The 25,895-nt window shown below is 43.3% G+C and overlaps 1 protein-coding gene across 1 annotated transcript in view; it reads left to right on the plus strand.

Annotated features, from left to right (window-relative positions):
• LOC134540586 (probable E3 ubiquitin-protein ligase HECTD2) overlaps positions 1–25,590 on the plus strand; it is a 53,321-nt gene extending 27,731 nt beyond the window's left edge. The window contains exons 8-16 of the mRNA XM_063387459.1: positions 844–992; positions 4,779–4,966; positions 7,728–7,868; positions 10,312–10,528; positions 13,548–13,714; positions 16,389–16,463; positions 17,933–18,127; positions 20,638–20,753; positions 24,784–25,590. Coding sequence (XP_063243529.1) covers positions 844–992; positions 4,779–4,966; positions 7,728–7,868; positions 10,312–10,528; positions 13,548–13,714; positions 16,389–16,463; positions 17,933–18,127; positions 20,638–20,753; positions 24,784–25,048 — 1,513 coding nt within the window. The 3' untranslated portion in view covers positions 25,049–25,590. The remainder of the gene's footprint in view (positions 1–843; positions 993–4,778; positions 4,967–7,727; positions 7,869–10,311; positions 10,529–13,547; positions 13,715–16,388; positions 16,464–17,932; positions 18,128–20,637; positions 20,754–24,783) is intronic.
• The last annotated feature ends 305 nt before the right edge of the window (positions 25,591–25,895 follow it).

Consider the following 25,895-nt stretch of genomic DNA (forward strand, 5'->3'; position numbering starts at 1 on the left):
TATTGTTCTGTCGCAAATACTTTAAACAGATATTAACTAGTTCGATATAATTGCTGTAAAAAGTCACGCAACCTATAACACCGGGCTCACACAGAATGAGACACAACATTTCGTCTGACGGCATGGCTCCCGTGTATTCACATGCGAGCAGTGCACACAGAAACAGTCGCGGCACGACGCCACACAATTGTCGCGACATCTGAATGAACCGCTCCAACTTCGCCGCGGGCTGACCGTCTGGCGTCTGGCAGCGTTCTGCGCATGCGCTAGGTTAAAAAAAAAAAATTGTCAACAAAGGCATGCCGTAGTGTGCATAACCTCATTTGCTCTATGGTAGTGTGTTTATAGCTGACTAAGTTAAATACTGTTTTTAATCGTTTTAATTATTTTTTTTCTCAGTATGGAGCTAGATGCACATATATTAGTGTTTTATATGAAATCCCGCTTTGAAGGGATAACAAATATGGGAATAAATAACCAAACGGTGTGGCGTCGGTCGCGTCTGTTTCTGTGTGCGCCCAGACTAAATATCTGTCGGGAACGTGTTTACCCGGAACAGCAAATGCAAGGGATACAGATAGAGACCGGAAAAATTCGCGGAGTCATTCGGCGATAGGCTAAACTTCAACTACACATACCTTTAAGCTGCTCTTGCTATTGGCTCACTGGCCATCTGGATAACTCTGGGCCAATGAAGCAAGCCAGTTGAGACGACTCACAAGTCAGCAACCAATGAACTGGTGTTATTTTCCCCGAGTGTACGGAGGACCGTGTAGTCGATCCTGAAGGTCATAGAGTGTGGAGTGTGCAGTGAGGGGGAGGGGGGGGACGTGTCCTCGGCAGGCTGGAGGTGGAGCGACTGCGCATGCTCGTGCGCCACCTGCAGCAGTTCATCAGCATCAGGCAGTTCCCGCCCTCGGACAGGTCGCTGCCGCCGCCGGGCAGGAGTCGCTGGTGGATCCCCACGGCCACCAAGACGCTCGCCCTCGTCAGTGAGTGCCCCGCCCCCATTGGCGTAGCTGTGTTCATAAAGTTGGCGGGGACGAATAATGATTTTGATGTCATGTAAACCCATTCCCCTCTTACTAAGACGGGGGGTCCGGGGGTCCTCCACCGGAAAATTTTGATTTTAAAAGTGCAAAATAGCGCTTTTTAAGCATATTTTGTATCTAACCATTGGATACATCGATGTTAAAATTATTATTGTTTCCTTAAGATAAAATTTGAGAGTGAATAAATTACAAATAAAGTTGGGCAGAATAATATTATAAAATAAAAATATCACGTTCTAGAAAGTTGGGGGGGGGGGGGACAGTCCCCTCCACCATAATGTTCAGGGGGACACGACCCCCCTGTCCCCCCCCCCCCCGGTTCCTACGCCCCTGCCCCTCCTACACCCGCCTCCACCCGGCTCTGCTCCCCGGCCCCTCTCCCAACTCCTCAGTTTCTGTCTCCACGTAGCGGCGGCAGGGTGACCACAAGGAAAAAAAAATATTTCGTACCAACTTAGGCGAGAAAAAAGTACTAGATCTGAAAAAAAAAGTACTAAATTATAATTTGTTATGGTTTTTAACAATTTAGGAAGTTATTATGACATTGCAATGCTCGAACTTAAATATCACACCACACACACACACACACACACACACACACATACATTCCATAGTTTTTAAAAAATTATTACGCTTAATAATAAAACTTATTGGAGTCACTATAATATTATTATATTTAAAAAAATGTACTAGATCTGAGCGTAAATGTACTAGACCACTAAAAAAGTGCGAGATCTAGTACGAAAGTACTAACTGTGGACACCCTGAGCGGCGGTGTGGGACCCCTATGTGGAGAAGGAAATTGAGGAGTTGAAGAGGGTGCAGCACAAGGCAGCGAGATGGGTAACGAATATGTGGAGGAGAAGGGAATGCGAAGGCAGGACGGGGGAAACGCACAGACCATCGGTGATGATGAAGGAGCTGGGGTGAAACACTGCAAGAAAGGAGGAAGGTGGAAAGGCTGGTGAGAATGAATAAGGTAATTCGTGGGGGAAGGGGGGCTGGGGAAAGCTGGGAGCTAGGTTGTACAGAGGGCTGTATCGAGGGAGGAGGGATCATGAGTGGAAGATCCAGAGGGAATGGAGACGGACAGAGAGAGGAAGACAGGTATTCCTTGTAAGGACAGGGCGAGAGTGGAACGAGATTGAGGGGAGGACACTGGATGTGGGAGGAGGGAAGGACTTGCGAAGGAGGCTCCAGAGGGGGGAGGAGTGAGGGTGGTTGGGGGGTGGGAACTCCTTGCCACCAGGCGGATGCCCAATTGCAGGTGTAAACATTATTATTATTATTATTATATTATTAAAAACATAAACAGTCTCAACTGACAACACTGACAATAAGAGCACCGGGAAAACAGCACTAACGAAGCTGGTTCCATTGGGATTCGAACCCACGTAAGCAAATCACACTAGTTTTATTTTCCCCCCAAGATGATTTTTTTTTATTCATCCTCAGAAAGAATGGTTAACTAAGATTTATATATAACCAAAATTAATTTATATGTTGAAAAACCTGTGATCTCAAACTCCGGTCGGTTGGTAGTAAATATAGTTATTTACTGACACTACCAACGCGAAAATTCACTGGCTGAAATTAAAAGTAAGATTTCAATTATTGTGAACTGATTCCACGGAGGTTGTGTTAACAGTCATGTGCATAGCCGGTTGTGCATTGTATTTATTTTTTTTTTTTTAAATTGTCAACCCAGCTTAATGTTTTCCCCGGTGTCTCCTGAAACAAGTTGTGGATGAGAGAGCAGGAAGGGGTGGCTTAACTCCCCTGAAGCATCGCCTCTCTTTCCCTTGGATGCATGTGCACCAGTCAGCCACAGCTTTGCGAATTACAGTCCCGTGTGCTGCCCCGCCAAACTCCTTCCTTTCTGCCATAATGGGAAAGATAAAATCTGCAGTTGTTCCTTATAGGTATAGCTAATCCAGTTTATACATAGTTTCATCGTTCAAATTTTTTTGACGTGACGTCTAATAAATCTATGAACGCCGGCTGCACGCACGAAAAATTTTCCCGTTACGCACATTGTTCCGTTACGCTGTGTCCCGTTACGCTCATTGTACGCTTGCGCCGCATCTATTTCTCTTCCACTCGACTGTTTATAAAGTGAAGTGAAAAGTTAATGTGGTTTTCATTGCTTATTACAACAATAATTTCGGCAATAAAGGTTAATTATTCCTGCATTTTAAAAATCTGATTACTAGTATAATTTCAAGTATTTATTCTTTTATTATTAAAATAAAAATGATTCAATTTTATTCATAAAGTATGCAATCATTTCATCAATGTTTTGTTATGACGTTGTCACGTTAAACTATCGTCCGTAAACCGACTTTACAGACAACCAATTTTTAAAAAAAAATCAAATTTATTTCGGTTATAGAATAGTTTCACATCACAAACACATTTAAATGCTAAATTTAATTTAATGGTTTTCATTAAAATACAACTGGATACGTTACACAAAACAATAGCTCCCTGAAACAATGTTCCTTATTGACGCATATCCACTTTATATGAAATTTTTATAATGCCAATAGTTTGGTATTTGCACTGTTTCTAATCATAAGCAAATTAAAATGCTTACTTTATTTTGAATGTTTTATGTTAAAATGCAATTGTGTCAGTTGCACAGTGCAATAGCTCCCGGGAACAATGTTCCTCGAAGTTTGATACGTGTTTTCAGAATATACAATACTAGCGACCCGCCCCGACTTCGCACGGGTGCAATGCTGATACTAAATATACTACAGAATGTCTTTATATACAACGTTCAAAGTTTTTTTGTCATTAGACAATACAACCATAATATAGATCAATTAAATGCACAGTGTATTTAAGGTACTTAATTGGATAAGGATTTATGCTGTATTGCTTAAAATCGATTCGTAAATAAGCCATTATTTCTCGTAAAAAAATAAAGGATAAAAAATTGTTATAGTGGGTTATCCCTAAGAGATAGACATATAATATCGCGGACTTTTTTGTAGACCTTTTCAAGGTGTACAATACTGTAGCACATTATTTTGATCTATCTCGTAGGGTTCAGCCAGCGTTTGCAATGTAAACGCAAAAAAAAATGTATTCATTTACATCACATTAGAAACCTCTAAAATTATAAGTGTTTCTCTACTATATTATGCATGCATTATACATATAAACCTTCCTCTTTAATTACTCCATATATTTAAAAAAAATTGGTTGTCTGTAAAGTCGGTTTACGGACGATAGTTTAACGTGACAACGTCATAACAAAACATTGATGAAATGATTGCATACTTTATGAATAAAATGGAATCATTTTTATTTTAATAATAAAAGAATAAATACTTGAAATTATACTAGTTATCATATTTTTAAAATGCAAGAATAATTAACTTTTATTGCCGAAATTGTTGTTGTAATAAGCAATGAAAACCACATTAACTTTTCACTTCACTTTATAAACAGTCGAGTGGAAGAGAGATAGATGCGGCGCAAGCGTACAATGAGCTTAACGGGACACAGCGTCACGGAACAATGTGCGTAACGGGACACTTTTTCGTGCTTGCAGCCGGCGTTCATCGATTTATTAGACGTTGTCACGTCAAAAAAAAACGCATCAAAATCCGTAGCGTAGTTTTAAAGATCTAAGCATGCACAGGGACAGACAGACAGACGGCGGGAAGCTGCAGTGACGTGAGCTGGCGGTGAACGCAAGGTCGCGCGTGCCGGCAGACGCGGCCAACAACGCTTCCAGCCCGCCCCTGCTGGACTACTCGGAGCTGTACAACTCGGCGCTGGACCACATCGACCTGATGCAGGACTACTTCAACTGGCAGAGCCCTCAGCGGCCCGGCCACTTCGCCTACTGCCAGTACCCCTTCATCCTCAGCATCGTGGCCAAGCGCGTCATCCTCACCAAGGTGCGCCCCCCTCCCTCAGCCGTGGTGCAGGGTCACGACGCCCAAATACCACAACGCCGAAATGCCAAATTGACCACAACGCCGACAGCTAGAAAACTTATGTGTACCACAACGCCGAAATAACAACTCAATGAATTTGTGTGTGTTTCTTAAATGTACCTTAACGCCGAAATACCACAATCAAACCTAACCTTATCTTACCTAACCTAACCTACCCTAGCGTAATATAACCTAACCTATAACTTAACCTAGCCTATCCTAGTCTAGCCTAACCTAACCTAACCTAGTCTAACCTAACCTAGTCTAACCTAACCTAGTCTAACCTAACCTAGTCTAACCTAACCTAACCTTTGTGGCAGTCCTGCAATTACATTTTTCGGCGTTAGTGTAATTCGGCGTTGTGGTACACAGCAGTTTTCTAGCTGTCGGCGTTGCGGTCAATTTGGCGTTTTGGCGTTGTGGTATTTCGGCGTTGTGGTGCGTCCCCGGTCACTGACACCACCGCGCACTCTCTGCCGGCACATCTCTCCGAGCCAAAATGCCTTCATAAAAGTGCGCTGAAAACAGCGTATAGGCACTTTTTTTATCGACAGTTTGATTGCATCGTCTCTGACACGAAGTGAGATTAGGTTTATTACAAAAACAAGGAAAAAAAGATATACAGTTATGTTAATAAAGGACAGAAAAATAATTCTGATTTCTGTAGTCCTGTAATTTCTGTAGTCAACCTAACGTCGTACGCCTGAGTTCTTTTCTGAACCCGTCCTTTCTTTTTTAAATTAAATCTTGACCAATGTAACATAATAAAATTGATCATGAACACAAGCGATATCCGTCTATATAAACAGATTAACGCACACTGCAAATGTGAAAGTGTACCCACATAAAGATTTGCTGAGTGGGTAAATATTTTTGAAGTTTAGTTTTGTTGGGTTTACGTTCGGTTTTCCGTCGTGCGGCGCGACGCGGCGGAGTTAGAAATGGAATCTGTTTCGTGCGGGCCGTCGGGCGCGTGTTTTGTCCGGTTGACGTCACGAAGGGCTTGTGTTTCATTGGCTGTTGAGCGTGTCTTTCCCCTCGTGGCATTGTGACTACAGCTTCACTCGTGAACCAGTCCAGGTTAGTATTTTCTGCGTAACGGCTATCAAACTTCAAGCATTTTATAAGTAAATATTTGTAAATTCCGTATCACGTATCCGTGTTTACTCCTTGATCCTGATGGCATGATCATGTATATAGTGATCCTGTGGTACGTAGAAAGATCCTGGACGTACATAATAAAAAGTTGTGATATGACAATGAATTGTGATTGTAAAATGCACACGAAAGAATATTTTCCACAAGACCTGACAACTTGTTTGCATTGTGATATTCAAGTTTTTATGTCCAGGCTCTTTCAATGTAATAAATTAAAACCGCAAACACCATGTACCACAGGATCAATATGAACAGGATCATGCTGTCAGTATCAAGAGATAAACTTGGATACGGAATAATTATCTCAAAAGGTAACACCTTAACCTTATTCTAGTTTGATTTGACAGTTCGCTAAGCTCTATGATATCCTGTGCGTGCGGTGCTTTGAAACAGATGTTCCATACTACTGGCCACCGTACATCAAGACTTCCGAGGTCTTCCTAGTTTTTAATGTTTTACAGCAATAATTCAAAATGTTATTTATTATTTATACAATGCATATGTATATAATGTATTTAATGTTAATTATTAATTAGGGATGGGCCATTCGAATTCTCAAATACCATCAGATACTTAATACGTATTCGAAGGATTCTATACAACAGGAAAAATATTTTAAGAAAAAAAAAATATTAGAGGAAATAAAGTCAATTAAAAAATTTAAACGATTATAATCTCTGAAGTTTGCATCCTGTTACCATTCCCCAAGATGTTGTACATTTTAACATGTAATTATGTAAATAAAATTTTCAATGTGTCTTGATTTTGAAAACTTAGTTTATGAAAATTTAAAGGGTTAAGTGTTTCAAAAACCACAGTTAATATTTTTCATTTATTATACAATATTTTATTTTGGACCCTAGATACTGATTCGTGGGGTGTATTCCAAGAGATTCGGATTCGGTAGAGAACGGGACTGGACCAGTCACTAGCTGTCGAGGGAGGCGGCAAAAACGCGCGCCGATTGCAGGCAGCGGCTAGCGTAGCAAGCGGGTGGCAGGGATGGCCCCCGCCAGGGGCGCCGGAACAGAGAAGGGGGGGGGGAACACTGCCGCGACGGTTTCGCGGTTACTGGACCTTTCCCCACCCCTCTCTCTTTTTTAAACCAAGAGGGGGCGCCATTTTCAAATTCGGCCAGGGGCGCCAGTCATGGGCGTCGCAACCGGGGGGGACGGGGGGGTCACGTCCCTTCCAATAATAAGTCTTCAATTTCGTCCCCTCCAATAATATATTTAGTTTCGTAGTTATATTAAAAATATGATTTCTGTGATATAACCCATATGTTGCGCATGGTGCATTTAGTCCAATCGTGGTAATGTGAGCACTGTGTTTTTACAAATTTGTTCTCTGAAAATATGTTTTATAAATAATATATTTGTAATTAATAATTAATAATATATATCAAACCCCAAATTTTCCCGGGGGAAGGACCCCCGGACCCCCAGCTTTTTTTTTCCAGGGGATGGATATTCCTAAACAACTAAATCAATTGCAGTTCCCCCCAAAAAATATATCCTTGCGACGCCCATGGCGCCAGTCACCTTAGCTACACCGCTGATTGCAGGACTCGGAGCAGCAGATGATCCTGACGGCGCGGCGGTCGCTGGTGGCCAAGGTGGCGCGGCACCAGGCCCCGCAGATCGACATCTTCTTCCTCAACATCCACGTGCGACGGTCGCACCTCGTCTCCGACTCGCTCAACGAGGTGAGTCCGGCTCCATTGCCCGTGCGTTTACTTTCTGGCACTGCGGAGGGCAGGCCCGAACCTCCCGACATCATTCACAGCTGATTCATTGGTAGAGACCAGTAAAATTCGCGGATTCATTTCGCGATAGGATAGCGTCCAAATACTTTTGACATTATTTTGCTTCAGTGATTGGGCCACAGTTTATCTGAAGGACTCTGGACCAATGAAAAATCGTTAACAGAAGAATTAGCGAATCACGATCATTCCAGTCAACAGGTGTTACGAGTCGGTAACCAATCAGCAGATGTAATTTGCACGAGTGCATAGAGGATCATGGAGGCTATCCTTTAGGGATTTGAAATCGCGAATTTTACAGGTCTCTATTCATTGGATACAGCCGTAACTAGAGACCTGCAAAATTCGCGCATTCATTCGGTGATAGGCTAGAATTCAAACACATATACCTCTTAGATAATTTTGTCTATTGGCTTAGGCTACTGTTCATCTGGACGAATCTCAACCAGTTGTAAACCCTCAACCAAAGAAGGATCGAATCACAGACGAACCAGCTGAGACGACTTACAAGTCGGCAGCCAATGAACTTGCGATTTATGTGTCCGAGTGTACAGGGGGAATGTGCAGTCTATCCTGAAGGCCATCGAAACCGCGAATTTTGCAGGTCTCCAGCCATAACTTTGGCTTTCAAACATGTTAGCTTTCCAAAATAAAGTACATAATAAGTATACATGTACCTTGGATGTTTTAAGTAGTTCAAAATATTAAGTTTGTTTTCACTTAAACAATAAGCCAATGCTACGCCTGTAAATTTTGTTAGAGTTTATGAAATGTTTATTTATGTAGGTATCGCAAATAATTAAAATACATCCAAACTAAAACAATCACAGTACACAAGTAGGAGGCAATATAATGTCCATCACCTGTCTTTGAGAAAGAATTATTTTAAAAAAGGCCACCAGTCGTTTCAAGGAAGAAAACTAATCTTATGTCTACAATGAATATTTTATGAACTTTGATAAAGTGCTGTGTTGTTTTCAAGGTCAGCCAAATTTCCCACCTTATGAATACCTAGTTAAACATTAATTGGCAAAAAAAGAAAGATGTGTTGCACAGTAAAGTTAGTTAGCAGGAATGCAAAATTGCATGACCGCTGCAACTCCAGGTAACAGTTGATTGAGAGCAATGCTACAGTGCGGGCCAAAAGTCTTGGAGCAGTCAGCGCGGTGGTGAGCGTGAGGGTAAAGGGGGCGGAAGGGGGATGTAGATGAGAATAGTTACCATTGGGGCACAGTTGGACGCTGCTTTTTCCTTTGAGTGGAATACCAATTCTAAAATATGTTCACTGTGGAGTGCTTAAGGGGCGATTACATGGGTAGAGTAAACGGAGTAGCAACTAGCCGTGGAACTTAAAATTTGACCTTCTTTCTAATTCATCTTAAGAAATTTTCAGGTTCTCTCAAAAAATAATTATCCTCTGGTTTGTTTTATTAATGCTTACTATCAGATTCCGGTGAAATCGCGTCATTTTGTGATTAATTAGTATCTCTAAACATTTATATTATATGAAATCATGAAAATTAAAATGAAATCGAAAGGCACTTTAAATTACAGGCTAATATATTTTAAATTTTTTCGTTTTCCCATTAATGTCCTTATTTTTCGAAGAAAATCCAGTCAAACAAGGACCTTAGAAAAAGAAAATGGCCTGCCGGTCCCGGGCCCTGGGGCCGCCTCTTGGTAGTGCTGTCCCGTCCAGCGAGGGACATGCAGACACACTCGCCAGCGTCACTGACAATCGCTGTTTTTGACGTGACAACGTCTAATAAATCGATGAACGCCGGCTGCACGCTCTTAAAACGTGTCCCGTTACGCACATTATCCCGATACGCTGTGTCCCGTTACGCTCATTGTACGCTTGCGCCGCATATATCTCTCTTCCACTCGATTGGCCTATGCGTCCGAGGAGAAGAAAGACAGCGGCAGCACACAACTTACATATCTACACGTGAACTGTTTCGTCGACTGGTTATAAAGTGAAGTGAAAAGTTAATGTGGTTTTCATTGCTTATTACAACAACAATTTCGGCAATAAAGGTTAATTATTCCTGCATTTTAAAAATCTGATTACTAGTATAATTTCAAGTATTTATTCTTTTATTATTAAAATAAAAATGATTCAATTTTATTCATAAAAGTATGCACTCATTTCATCAATGTTTTGTTATGACGTTGTCACGTTAAACTATCGTCCGTAAACCGACTTTACAGACAACCAATTTTTTTTTTAGCAGCGTCGTACTACCGGGTTGCGTCTACAGTCTGACTCAGACGGCGTTTCCGTTGAACCGTGGAGCCCAGATCTCGAAACGTTTGGCCCGCACTGGCACGTGTCGTCCAGTGAGAGACAGAGACGACGGCATGGGGTTGTTTCTGGCCGGGGCAGATCGCCAGCAAGCAGAAGGACCTGAAGAAGAAGCTGAAGGTGTCGTTCGTGGGCGAGCCGGGACTGGACATGGGGGGGCTGACCAAGGAGTGGTTCCTGCTGCTCATCAGGCAGATCTTCCACCCGGACTACGGCATGTTCGTGTACCACCCGCACTCCCGGTGCTACTGGTTCAGCACGGACCATGACGGCAACCTGCGCGAGTACAACCTCATAGGTGAGCCCCAGGCGCCCCGCTTCTGTCAGGGTGTCTCCCAACACCTGGGAATTACGTTGTTTTGCTTTTCAAGATGTAGGTACTTTAAATATTTTAAATCGTAAATTCTGATCGTAAATTGTAAATAGTATTGCTTGTCTTAGATTAAATGTAAACTAAAATCCATTGGCCTAAAAAAACATGAAGTGCTACTTTGAATACGACGCCCAAAAAATATTGTTACAATTGAGGGAACAATGTCCAAAAGTATAGCCCAGTTAATTTACTAATTTTTATTTACTGACTACTAGTCTACACACTACACTCCGCACTACTCACTCGTCCTCTCGCTACTGTTCGTCTTTGACCACGCACCCAACGCACTACTTCTCACTACTCGCCCGTCCACCGCGCCACAACATTGTTACAGCTCCATCCATCTTCGCACACGATAGCGCTAGCCACTCCACCTCTCTTACTCTTGCGTCGCCCAAAGGATTCGCCGGTATCATCAGCCTTTCACGCCAGCCGGAGTCCCCCCAGCTCTCCGCAGCGCAGAGTCCTCGGTCACCGAGCCCACGCTCGAAGCAGCGAGAACAGTGGCGTCCTAGTTACGCGACAGTCCGTCTGTTCGCCCGCGGATCCATCCGGACAGCAGAGCACCCGGACTCCGCGGGGCGGCCTGGCGAAGAAGGGATAGGAGGCGGCCATAACCGGTACCGTGTCTCACTTGGAGGGGGGTATTTCCTAGAAGTCAACTCCGGCTGACTAGAGACAATATCTTTCCCTACAACGAAATGCTCTATACTCTGTTGACTAAAGGCGTCATTCTCATGCAGTGACGAGGCTGAAGTCATATTGATCAAACAAACCAAAACCTTGGCATGATTTGCACTGATATTATATTCGGTTACCTAATATGTTAAGAGCACACTACGTTTTTTGAAGGTCCCGTCATCTTTAAGGCTGGGTCTCACATGCCATGTTAAGGTATTTTTTATTGTATTGCTATTACTATTATTTAAGGGCTCTTTATTAAACTTAACACTATATCTCCCTTACATTTGCTTCTCTGTCACTATTATTGTCAATAGATATTCACTAATGAGTGTAAAAAGTCACGCAATTGATGATAATTACGAACATTTGCGCGAATTTTTACACCCATTAGTTGAAAATATTAGTAACAAAAAAGCAAATGCAAGGGAGGTACCGGGTTTCAAGTTTCAGAATTAGCCCTTTAATAATATTATTGACGATGAAATTAAAAAAAGCCTTAATACTTTCCGTACTATTGGCCATGTGCGTAAACCTGTACCTTTGCCTTTTTTGCATCCCACTTATTGTATATTTTTAGAAGCTTCTTGAATCATGGCCCGTGGCCTCTCCTTATCGTGGCCTCAGTTAACATCATTTTACATTTGATGTTAATCAACAAACAGGTGTTTTTTTTTTCCTTCAAAATATGTATCTGTAAACACCCAACATTTTATATGCGTAGATATATAAGCTTACGAAAATAAAGATTTATAGTATTTTATTTTTTTGCGATTCAGTACATCCAAGCGAACCCAGAATGTAAAATGTACCTCATTTTGACCGAGAAACACTTGAAAGTTTTCTAATCACAGTCGAACGTGAAAGCTGTGTGTGGACTCTGACTATAGATGTTGCTGTGGTTAGCCTCTCACTGCCAGCACGATCCCTAACCACTTGCCACCGCACATCCCGGCCAGCTGCTTGCAGTGGACAGTGGATGCCCGCGAAGGGAGAGGAGTGAAGATGGGTAGAAACTGCGTGACAAGGAGGGCGACAGGTGTATTTCCTTGCTTGCCTGTGATTGGCCGACTTAAACACTTTTGCATAAAAACAAATTGCCACAATTTGCAAGCAAGTTTTCAGCAGCAGTTTTGCGCAATACGCAACCAACGCATAACGTAAATAACATCTTGCAAAACACAAGACATCACCAGCACTACAATTTAAAATTGTAAAACAGCAGAAAACTTTATCAACTGGCTTTTTCTGTTAATTCATGTTTATGATTAAAATATATGGTATTATAAATATTTAAGATGTTTTTGTACATACGCAATGACGTGTGCAGGTAATCTTAAATCAATCTTCCCCATTGCAAGAACCATTCAAGGAACGTAGATGATAAATAATTTTATTTAAAAGTGTTATTTTCTTTCTCTGTATGAAATATAAACAAGTCAAAACGTCATGTATATGATAAAAAACACATCGTGGTCTTCTATGCCCCATGACGCCTGCGTCTTTAAAAACTTTTTCGGAACTCTCCACTTCAACAATATGAAAGGAGGAAATGATGCAAGCCGAGACGCAAGAAGTTGAATGTTGGGCAATACTTGCGTTCCGTTTTTTGCGCGTTGCGTAGTTTGTAGGCGAGTGTGTCGAAAACGTCGTCGTGGAACTTTTTCGCGTCTTGCATTGCTTGCATTGTTGAGTTTCTTTGCGTAATTTGCGAACCCGGCCTGAGTCCAGGGGCGAATCCAGCGTTTGATGTCAGGGGGGGCAAATGCAGGTTTCAAAAGTATTTAAAATGGGAGAGTCCGGTGGTCCACCCCACGGAAAAATTATAGATTTGTTGGCGCGGCGTATAGTGGGGAGGGGGGCTTGGTTGTGGTCGCACTGCAACTCTCCTCACTCCACCCTCCACCCCAGTAACGGGACAGCCCAGCTTGTCGCCCGCCAACCCCTTCCAACATTCCAAGTCAAGCTTTTCCCTTGAGCTCAGGACAGCTGAAAAGTTGCGAAGGATGAAGGAAACGTGCCCAGAGTGAAGTTACTCTGTGTCAATGTGGCACACAGCTATCAATATTTCGGTTTCGTGTAAGACATTGCGCGGGTCTTTATGTATTTGGGTACATCATCGATTTTGCTTCCCTGGGTAAAAAAGGGGGGGGGGAACGATCGCCCCTATCGCCCCCCCCCCTCCTTGGATCCGCGCCTGCCTGAGTCCCCGGAGAGTCGTCGTCGTCGTGCTGTGTGGTGACGTGCTCGGACACGGTTGCAGGCGTGCTGATGGGCCTGGCGGTCTACAACTCCATCATCCTGGACCTGCACTTCCCCTCCGTGTGCTACCGCAAGCTGCTGTCTCCTCCGGTGGTGCCCTCCTCGCACTCGGACAGCGTGGGCGTGGTCAAGTCCCCGGGCATGGACGACCTGGCGGAAATAATGCCGGTAAGGCACGTTCCGCCGTCGCACGGACCCCGCAAACCGGAGGAGAAGCCTAAGATGTCCATCAAGTTCTGTCCCTTGCCCGAACACGCCCGAATATTCGCCTTCGGCCAACCTCGGAATTTGTTTTATTTTTGCGCAGGAAAAATGAATTGAAATATTAAAAGTGGTCGGTTAGGTTAGCTACATTTAAACACTTTAAAACACTATGGACGGTTAGTTAGGTTAGTATAGCTACATTAAAATTAACCTGAGGTTGGCCGAAGGTGAATATTCGGGCGTGTTCGGGCAGGGACAGAACTTGATGTACATCTTAGGCTTCCCTAAACGGAGACGGATCTCACACAGAATTTCTACAACAGCAAGCAGACGGCAATGCTGAGCTCTTCCGCTTACGCTGCTCCGTTCGACCACAGATTACTTTGTTTATGTTCTAAATACGTTAAAATTTGTTTCGAATACAAGAATTATATTGGTCTATTGTTACTTTGTCCATGCTATTATCTCAAAGCATATTATTATTATTTTAACTAAATTAATATTTCGTTAACCGTGAAATGAATTCTCATATTCTCAATCGTTGCCGTTTGTTACGTTTCCGTGAATTATGGAAGCAGCAGACGCGACAGTGAGAAGTTACGGAAGATCCGTCTCCGATTTACGTGAACCGTCTCCGTTTCATTCTAGAACGTAGTGGACTTTCTCCTCCTGGCGTATTGTTCCTGCTGTTTTAATGAGCATGCGCGTGTGTAGGGCCGCCGAGAGGGGGGGGGGGGGCAAAAGGGGCAAATGCCCAGGGGCCCGGTAGCCTTAGGGGCCCGGGCGCCCGGCTGGGAAGTGGAAAATAAATGGCTGGAAAAACATTTCCCCCCTGCTATTAAAACATCTTGTTAAATAAATAAATATATATATATATTGTTTTGTGTGTTCCTAAAACTACAGTCGATAACCAATAACCTAACCGAGCAGTAGGTACTTGTAACATTCAGTTCACACCAAAATACTTGCGTAGTAGCAGAAATGGGAACAGGGGGGCAACAGGGGCGAGTCGCCCCCGTGCTGTTATGCATGGGGAGGGGGGGGGGGCGAGAGTAGCATTTCGCCCCCCTCCTTTTCCCAGAATAAATGTTTGGTCGTAGTAGAATTTTTCTCCACCAGTAGTTATAAACTTTGCATTGGTGATCACATTGATTATAAAATCAAATTTATGATTGTCAATATACTGTAAAATGATTGCAAATTCCTAGATTGTATTTTATTTAAATTGTACTACATCTACTGTCAGAGTAGTATTTCATACATACTACGTCATCAAATTCTTGGAATGGTACATTTAATATTTTGGTTCGGAAACTCATTAAATAGCACGATTTTGCATCTAAAATTCCAAATTTTTCCGGAGGAGGGCCCCCGGACCCCCCACTCTATGACTGAGGTAAGTGTGATACATCTGTTCGCCCCCCCCCCCCCCACTAATGAAAACGTTCTTATTTCCCAGGAACGTTATAAATAATTAATATGTATTACAAATTTTTCAATGTAATGAACGTGGTTCAGTGTGTTTGATGTTTTCGAAGTAATAAAATTGATTATTACTTTACATTATTTTAATAATATTTACATTATGAATAAATTATGATACTTATGTATTTTAAACACTCATATAATAATGCAATTTCTGATTACCATTTAAGATTTTTTGTTTTTTAGCAATATATACATCAAAATTAATTATTATTTGTATTTTGATGGGATTAACAATGTAAAAGTGCACTGAGATAATACATGCAAATGCTTTTTTTTTTTTTGCGTAACTAGGAAATCGTTATGTATGTTCAAATGAAGGATGCAATTTTACGATACCATATATATTTATGGTATACATAGTACGTAGTAGTGGTATGCAAAAAAAAAAAAAAAAAAGGAAGGGGGCCTACTACCCCAGCTGCCCAGGGGCCCACAAATTCTCTCAGCGGCCCTGCGCGTGTGTTTGGCCAAGCTGTGTCACACGGGAAATCTACGATTCATAAATTCTTACGTACACGCCCGAATCTTTGTCTTCATGTAACTTTGGGTTTTTTGAGCTTCTCGTGTAACTAACTGCTTAACTTTTACCTGTGCAGCAACGTGGACGCTTCCCTGCGTACTTAGGCTACTGTGTTTGTAAACAGCTTGCATCGATAATGACCGGGACCTTGACAGGTACCAAGTAACGTAACAAAGATACTAACTTTTTTTTCCCGTTTTTGAGGGCTCAAGTCCATGTGTTATTTATTTATTTTTTTTTACTTAAAAATAAAACAGGTTACAGAAATGTAAATATTTGGGTGTGTTGAAAATACTTTGTGTATACTAGGTTTCTATGTCACCCTCTCAATATATTCCACCTGTTCTTGTGTTCTGATTTGTAGTACTACTCACACAACTGAATACTTTCTGCTTGTTGATGGGGCTACTTTATGTAGAATCTTGGATTTAATAAACATTTTAAATGGTGCTTATACAGTTTATAAAATGTATTTATTCTTAAGGAACTAAAATTAATTAATATTAATTTTTTACTCAAGTGCCACTAGAAATAAATTAAATGTTTCTTTTTTTGTGATAGTTTTTGCTGTAGAGCTTTTGTGTATTAGTTACAACTGCTTTCAAAACACAGTGTGAATTCTTTTTGCAGGATGTGGCCAGGGGCTTGGGAGAACTGCTAGCTTATGAAGGCAATGTGGAAGAAGACATGTGTATGAGTTTCCAGGTAAATAACTAGCGTTGCACTACAAACAGCCAATTTATAGCTTAGTTGCAAAAAAATTTCTAAGACGATAATAATTATTTCTATCTTGTAATCTGCATTAAACACACGTATTTTTTTTTAATTCACAGCTCCATAAAAGTTCTAGAAATTTTTACTTTAAAGTTGAAGTATTCCCCGTAGTTCCCAAGTGGCAGAAATCTCTGATGGATCAAACATGAGCCAAGAGCAAGAAGTATTAACTGATTGCAATCTCTAGTATTAAGTACTGTTCACAGGTTCCATACTAGATTGAAAATGCATAAATTATTTTTATAATTTTAATGCATTTTTTTATTGCAAACTTAGACACGTGCAATTAATATCTACCACTAATTTATATTTCCAGCTTAGCAAAATAACGTATGTACCTACTTATTTCACAAAAAATAATTGCGTATAATAATTTGAATTGTATTTAAACATCAAATCTAAGAGTATTAACTATGTACAACTAAAGCCAATTGCAAATTTTCAGTCCCTTGCATAAAACATTTTTTAAATATTGAAATTTTCTGATTTTTTGTAGGTACTATCATATTTTCTCAGATCTGTTAAACTCGTGGTCTAGTACATATTCTGAAGCATGAGCACCATGTTAATCAAGTGGTTCAGATCTCATAAGCTTTGAGATCCTATTGTTTCAAGTCTGTCTTTGTACAACTGGGTAATGTAAACACCACACACGGAGTACAATGCTTTGTTAGAGACACGCACAGGGGATTAACTGTATCATTATAAAGAAATACCCTTTTTTTTTGTCTGTTTTAATTGATTGGATCTTATGACTGCCACACTATAAAGAGGAATTTTTTCGGGTTTTGGCTTTTAACAAAGCTGTGTGTTTTGCTTCACTTTCGCTACATATTCACTTTTACTAATATATCTGGTAAAATCCACAAGGTCCTGTATTCTTTGGATGTGTCTTTATGGATGGTTTTCGTCTGCCGGAAGCGGAAGGGAGTCTTCAACTCAGGGCCGCAACTAGAGTCTCTGGCAACCGGGGCATGAATGGATTCGTGCCCCCCCCCCCCCCTCTTTTTTTTGCACATACCACACCAATAAAGCGGGGGGTCTGGGGGCCCTCCCACGGAAAAATGGTGCTATTTAAGCATTTTTCCATACCTACATGTAACAGTTTCTGTGCTACTGCACCTTCCATGCATGAACCCACTATGTCCACAAAGTAGTCCGTATAATCACTAAGACTTGTTTATTAAATATGTTGAGACGTTGTATTGTAAATCAGATTAGACATTCCTGGCATGCAAGTTAAAAAAAAAAAAACTTTTTACCCGTTACCAGTTGCAGTAGGAATTACAATGCAAGCGATTTCGGCGCCCCCACAGCTTTGCGCCCGGGGCGCTTGCCCCCCTCCCTCCCAGCTGCGGCCCTGCTTCAACTGCCCGGCTCTGGTCCGCTGTTGCCGCCAGGTGTCGCTGGAGGAGTACGGCGACGTGAAGACGTACGACCTGAAGGAGGGCGGGGAGAACACGCCCGTCACGAACGACAACCGCGACGAGTACGTGGACCTGTACCTGGACTGGATACTCAACGCCGCCATCTACGACCAGTTCCGGGCCTTCTACCTCGGCTTCCACAGCGTGTGCGCCTCCAACGCCCTCATCGTGAGTGTCGCTCCGCTCATCTCCTGCGGTCCCACGGAGGGTGTGGCGCGAAGCCAGACCGTAGACACGCGTGTAACAGATAACTATGGGTGGACCCACGGGTCTGGAGGGGGCCCGGACCCAGCCCTACGCAATTTTTGACATGACAACGTCTAATAAATCTATGAACGCCGGCTACACGCACGAAAAAGTGTCCCGTTACGCACATTGTCCGCTTGCGCCGCATCTTTCTCTCTCTTCCACTCGATTGGAACAACCATCGATTTGACTTTTTAGAGGCACATTAAACTTGAAACACTCCCATTCGTTTCCTACTTTTCCTATCATCGTCCTATCCTTAACAGAATAACACAAGATTGGAAGAAATTAAATAGCAAACACGTATAAAAGTTATAGTTAAAATAATCTCTTCGTTAAAGTAATAAACATATTTGAATTAATGAGTGCAAATAAAAGTAAATGTATCAATTAAATTGTAGATTTCATTTCTCTCCTTCTTTGTAGCCATACAAAATAGTGATAATTCAATAAAAATGATTCAGTTTTATTCATAAAAGTATGCAATCATTTCATCAATGTTTTGTTATGACGTTGTCACGTTAAACTATCGTTCGTAAACCGACTTTACAGACAACCAATTTTTTTAATTTTGAAGAGAAATTTCTTTGCTGAGTGGGGCTACGATTTTTGAGCGTTAAGATAATACTGATCCAATGAGAGGAATATTCGGGCACGTGGTGGGGGAACCGGTAGAGGGGGAGAGTTCGTCAGCGGTGACGCCACTCAAACGCATGCTCCCTGCGGTCATTGTTAAGGAGAAAAAAATAATAATTTTATGAATGAAGTTTAGTTTCATCTAACAAAATAGTTACCATAGTACCTGTATTTTCAGGTTAAATTACATTCTAAAAAGGGTATGGATAAGAAATAACCACGCAGTTATAATGTAGCACGCGACTGTAAAATAGGGGGGGGGGGGGCGTGTCTGATCCTGGGTCCTGGGCCCGTAATAGAATGTGGGGGACCGTGAGCAGCTCGTCATGCGTGTAAGAGATGACTATCCCAAGCTTCTTGCTGCCCTGCTGCTGACCGGTTATTGGATGTACGTTGGCTTCTCGACCGTGGCTGCCTGGGCAGCTGTGGCTGGGCTGACGTGAAGTCGCCCGCCCCTGGGGGCGCATGCGCCCCTGGCTAATAATAACCCAGGAGCTCCCAACTTTAAATGCGGGCCGCAAGGCCCAAGCACCCAACTCCACCAAGGTTGATTTTCAGCCCCTCCAACTCTTCTTACCTGGACCCTTCTTCCTATTGTCCAGTAGTTACCTGCTTGCTTAATGCATGTTAATTGATCCCCGCATGAACCGTCCCAGGGTTTTCCCTGTGTCTATGCAGGTTTTACCTGGGTCACACTTAGCTAGCTTTTAAGCTAGGCGACCAATGGGGCGTCAGTCATGGCGCCAATCGCAGCCATGGCTGGCCAATAAACCCCAATAAGCACATGATGCACGTGCCCTTGTCCTGCATGGTTAAAAACCCGCATGGTAGAGTGTATAGGCTTCGGCCTGAGACACACTTAGGTCCTCCCCTAACCTGGACCCTCCCCTACACACTTAGAATTAACTTAGGCTAGGGAAAAAAAAATCGGCTTCTCGACCGCAATGTCACAGCGCGTAACGGCACAGCACGCTGGAGTGACGTCACACGCAACGTGCGCCAATACAATTTCTGAATCTTGTGACTAAACAAGATTTAAATTCTAGCTTTGTCAGTTTTTTAATCGCTGAAGAAAAAAAACCTTCCAGCAATGCTAGCATTCCGATCATCCCAAAAGTAAAGCTAAGCGTAAAAATTATGGCGGTTCAGGATGGCGTTTAAGTGATGTATTCATGTTCTGGTAAGTTCGGTCAAATATACGAAGCCCTCTGATTTCCGAGACGGTCATGGCCATACATATACTTCATGTAAAACTCTCTACAGAAGTTTATCATCATCAGATCTACAGGTCAAGTGAAGAACTATTTTAACTTGAAAATTTGCTTCATACAATCACACAATTTCACAGGAATTTGTTAGTCTTTATAAAGCTAATCCAGGTATAATTAATCCGGAAAGAACATCAACATTTCTTCAGATAAATTAGCAAAACTATCATCGAAATTTAAGTTACATTTTGGCTTAATAGGCACCAGTAAAAAAAAAGTCTGGTGTTTTTTCAGATACCATTTAACACTTTGGTGAGTTTCATGTGTGGAACTGTCAGTATTACATGCACAGGTTAATTTTTCAGAGAATTCTATGTTTTCTAGAAATGGTTGTTCCCCTCCTCCTAAACAAAAATTCTCGAGACACCAGAGTTATAGCTGTGTCAAAATTTTATTTTTCAAAGCCTCCAGGGCAGTTCCCCCCGAACCCAAATTTTTTCTCTGGGGGCTATTCCACACCTCCCACGAGTCCCGTTATGCTACGGCACCCGTCAAAAGTAAATGGTCCAGGGCCTCGCGATGTTCCAGATGCTGCGGCCAGAAGAGGTCGAGATGCTGGTGTGCGGCTCCCCCACGCTGGACCTCAACGAGCTGCGGAAGGTGACGGAGTACGACGGCTACAAGGCAGACGACACGACCATCACGTAGGTTCACCACCCATGGGGGGAGTAACTCTAATTACCGAGACTGAGACCCAGTGGCGTAGCCAGGATTTGTGTATGGAGGGTGTTAAGAAGCATGCCCCCCCCCCCCCGTATTAAAGCGGGGGGTCAAAAGGCCCTACTCCGGGAAAATTTGGATTTTAAGGTGTAAAATAGTGCTATTTTAGCAGTTTTCGGTACTTAAATTGAAATATTGTAATGGTAAAAATTTTATTAATTTTAATATGAAATTTGTTTGAGTGATGAATAAGAAATTAATTAAAGATTTTGTGCTAAGAGGGGGGGGGTTGAACCCCTAACCCCCCCCCCTCCTGGGCTACGCCCCTGCTGAGACCTAGTATTTTGAAGTAGTTATGGACCCGTCCGCTAAATAGTAGTTTTCATAATATTATATTGCTGACATAGCTACACTAATCAGGCAAACAAACCAGTGAAAATTCACTCTATTTAGGTAGGTAGCCACTAATTTTGTGGTGTGTAATACAATGAGTTTTTGCACCTCCTACTCCTTTATTTATTACATGACGGTTTATTACAAAACATCAGTAAGTATTTTCGCATCGATTAAATTAGTTTTGCGCCGCCAAGGAGATAACTTAATCTAACCAAAAAAACGTATTAACTAAAAGGGCCCTCCCAACAGAGAGCGACTAGCGACCCATGTTGCATGAAACATGGTTTCAGTTTCCACTGTAAGAGTCGCACTTCTTTATTTCCCTCCTTGTTCTGTGCCACCAGCCGCAGTTCCCTAACACTCGCCCGGTCTGTGCGGGGTGAACACCCATCCTCCAGGATCTCTGGTCCCATTCGCTTATCTGCTGTTATTCATGCTCACTCCCTGACCAAAACAATTCTCTACTAACAAACTAAACTTTATCCTTTAAACAACTAACTTTGCAATCATTTTAATAAATTCAGTAATTTTTTTTAATAACTAATATTTTTTTGGGCATGATAACGTCTTATAAATGGATGAACGCCGGCTGCACGCACGAAAAAGCATGACTCATTGTCACGTTCTGCCTGAGCCGAGCGTGCGAGCGAGTGCGCGGAACAAGCGATAGAGAGGCAATGACAAGTTGAACCGGCCAACCACCTGTCCTCTGACAAACTGTCCTCTGACTCGTCAGACGATTAGGCTCTCCACCTATCCCGCCAAACCACACTCCCCATCCTACCAGAGACTCCACCATTCACCCTGGTCACCCCGAAGGAGCTGCAGTCCATCATCTCCCACTTCCGACTCAATGCAGCCCCGGGCTCCGACTCCATCCCGACCCCCCTCCTGCGATACCTACCCCGCAAAACCCTAGTCCTCCTCACCAAAATCACCAACGCCATGTTTCTCCATTGCCTCATGGAAGAACGCCACCATCTGCCCCATCCCCAAACCAGCCAAACAACCCACCCTCCCCTCCTCCTACCGACCCATTCCCCTCCTACCCATCCTCTCCAAAGTGGCAGAGAAGGCCATCCTCCAACGCCTCCTCCCCATCATCAACGACCACCACCTACTCCCAAACCACCAGTTTGGCTTCCGCCCACACCACTCCACCTCCCACGCCCGGGTGGAGCTCCTTGTGGTCCAAGGATTCTCCAGGCGGCAACACACGGGTTTGGTGCTCCTGGACCTCGCCAAAGCCTTTGACTCTGTCCCACATGCCCAATTAATCCACCTACTCGCTGCCACCAACATACCCCCCCCCCCCACCTGATACGACTCCTGTGCTCCTTCCTGGAAGACCGCTCCTTCCAAGTCCGTGTAGAGGGCCAACTCTCCCAACCACGACCAATCCACGCCGGTGTCCCCCAAGGAGCAATCCTCAGCCCCCTCCTTTTCACCCTCCACATTGCCGACCTCACCCCCCCCCCTCCCCACCAGGCACCTACCTAGTCCAGTATGCAGATGACACCTGCATACTGGCCTCTTCCGTCTCGGAGCAGATGCTCGGCGACCGTCTGAGCCGCGGCCTAAACTCCCTCCAGACCCAATTCCTCGCGCACGGCATCGCCCTAAACCCCACCAAAATCTCCTCCATCCTCTTCTCCCGATACCACCCCACCCGCGACCACCCACCCAGAATCCGCAATCACGTCATCCCCTGGACCCCCACCACTCGCTACCTCGGGGTAACCCTCGATTCTAACTTCACCTTCCTACCCCATCTCAACTCCATCCGAACAAAAACCTGCGCTGTCATGGGGCAACTGGCACATGTCCTCCGTCCCACGTCAGACACATCACTCCCCAACCGCATCACCGTCTACCGCTCCCATGTCATATCTCACCTCACCTATGCCTGCCCGACCTGGGCACACTCCTCCCTCTTCAACCTTCACCCGATCACCCGCTATTCTTCCTCGGCACACGCCTCATCCTTGGCCTTCCACGCGCCACCCTCCGCCAACACCACCTCGATCAAACCGGCCTTCCCCACCTTCACCACACCATCTCCCACATCACACAAAAATTTATACACAAATGCTCCACGAACCTCAACCCTCTCATCCGACTTCTCGCTGAACCCCCCCCCCCCCCACCCCCTCCCTATCACTCCACCTTCCCGACGCCCCCTCTTCACCACTGCCCACCTCCTCCTGGGGGATGCCGCCGACGAAGATGCAGCCACCGATGCCAGGGGGGCCGAAGGATAACATCGGTGGCCCGAAACTCTACGATAAAGCACTGCGGGACAAAGCATCAACTCCGCTGCCCACCCCCACAAGTACCACTGACCATAAGACCCGGCCGCCAATCTTCAGGCCAGACCCGAGCCAAACGCACCTGGCCACACCTGCAGATCATCACCACCACCACCACCAACCAAACGACACCACCACACATCACCACCAGCCTCCAAGGACTTATTTGTCGGAAGGGGCCAGTTCCGGGTATTGAAATATATTGTAAATACTTCATTGTTCTTTTGAATGTATCATCTGTTTGCCTTCACTGAATTATCTGTACTTGCTAACTCAAATAAAGTTGAGTCATTTTTTGGCAGGGCGGACCCCCTGGGAGGGTCCCCCATTAAAAAAAAAAAAAAAAAAAAAAAAACACTTTGTATGAGGAACCTCTACTCCGAGTTTTTATTTGCTGGTAGTTAATTATGGGCCTGCCCAACAGATAGCGACACATGTAGCGTGAAACATGGTTTCAGTTTCCACTGTAAGAGTCGCACTTCTTTATTTCCCTCCTTGTTCTGTGCCACCAGCCGCAGTTCCCTAACCTAAAAGCGAGTAGCTCGATTGGTCCCATATTACAGAATGTGCCAAATCATTTAATGCTGGATTAAAAACTTTTCTCTGAAATATTAAAAAAAAAAAATGAACTGAATAGCACACTTCATCAAAATAATTCATGATGACAAACAAAGGTCAAAACATATTAGTGTACATAATAGCATGGGTAGTTAGATGTTAGCAAAAGTAAACAGATTAAATATGATCACGGAGAGCAAAAACTGACTCAATAGGAGGGTATAGTGAGAGGTGGGGGGAAGTATTAAATGTAAAGCTTGGTGACTATGTGTGAGGTTTGTCACTAGTTCAGGGTGACTAGCATAATGCATCCAGTACAAGTAGTGCACCTAGGGCACATCTCATAGTTATGGTTATATTTTCATTTATAGGTAGGTACTATATTCTTAAAGTTTAACAGTAAGATGTGATCAAAAGAACAGTACTGCAAGCAGGAGCATAGCCAGGATTTCTTTTCGGGGGGTGTTTACTTACACCCTGCCCCCGTACTAGGGAGGGCGGACCGGGGCCCTCCCCCGGAAAATTTTTTATTTTAATGTAAAAATTGGTGCTATTTAAGCACTTTCGTAATTAAAATATTAGATTTAAATAACATAAATTTGTGTCCCGACTTTAATATTTCGGGGGGTGTTTGGACACCTAAAACACCCCCCCTGGCTACGCCCCTGCTGCAAGCATCTGATAATTCTAGCCCCTGGAACTTGAATCATCACGACACGTGAGTTCAAGAACTTGAGTGTCGTGGTTGCAGTGACTTCTGGGAAGTCCTCCAGTCCCTGTCCGAGGAGCTGAAGAAGAAGTTCCTGCTGTTTGCGACGGGCAGTGACCGAGTGCCAGTGGGCGGGATGGGCGAGATGACCTTCAAGATAACCCGCATCACGAACAGGACAGACAACCTGCCAGAGGCCCACACGTGCTTCAACCAGTTGGTTCTGCCGACCTACACCAGCCAGGAGACGCTGCGACAGAAGCTCATCATAGCCATCTCCAACGCAGAGGGCTTTGGCCTTGAGTAGCATCCAACCACCACGTGACGTGAATAAACTTCATTTTCCCCTCAAGTCATTTGCGAACCGTTCATGTTCCGTAATGGGATTTGGCGCTTTCAGTGTGATAGGGGACTAAGTTACATGAGTGGGTGTGTGACGTACCATGTACAGTTTGTTATTCTCACGTGTGAACCCAGTGTGCCTGTCCATAATTGTGTATAGTTAAAGAAATGTAAATATTATGAAACCTAAACTACATTCTGTCAAGTCAAAATGGGAAAGTAAACCAGCCTGAGAGGACCCGTCTTGGATGATGCCTTCAGGATGAGAGCACAGATGAGGCATACACTGGAGACTTTTTTAAATGGTACCTACACATAGTGCATAATGATTTTCATTGTTTTTAACAGGTTAGAAAATTATTTAAGCAAATGAGAACACAAGTGTAAATATTAATATCACATTCCTGAATTTCTGTCACAAATGCTCCATTGTGTACGTTGTTTCCTGTTATTCACATACATACCTTTTTGTAATGCTGTTCATGAAATAAAATTGTTAAAAATAAAGTGTTCTAGCAGGTAATCATCCTTGATAGGTAATAGGTGATTAATCTATCACCAGCTCAAGTGAAAACTAAATGCAACTGTAAGTTATTGTACGCTCCAGCTAATCTTAACATAGTTCGAATACCTAAACTTCTGACGGTCATTCCTGTACACAATACATAAAATCAAACTAAAACACAGCTTATCTCACACCTGTTCTAACAACAAACATATAAGTATTCTCGACTCAAAGAAACATTAAAAAAATATAGCAACAATTAAAAAGTGTTAGGCTTGGCAGGAGTTCTTAATGCATTAGAACTTTG

Source organism: Bacillus rossius, chromosome 1, assembly GCF_032445375.1.
Source record: "Bacillus rossius redtenbacheri isolate Brsri chromosome 1, Brsri_v3, whole genome shotgun sequence".
In the NCBI taxonomy this organism is placed as follows: domain Eukaryota; kingdom Metazoa; phylum Arthropoda; class Insecta; order Phasmatodea; family Bacillidae; genus Bacillus; species Bacillus rossius.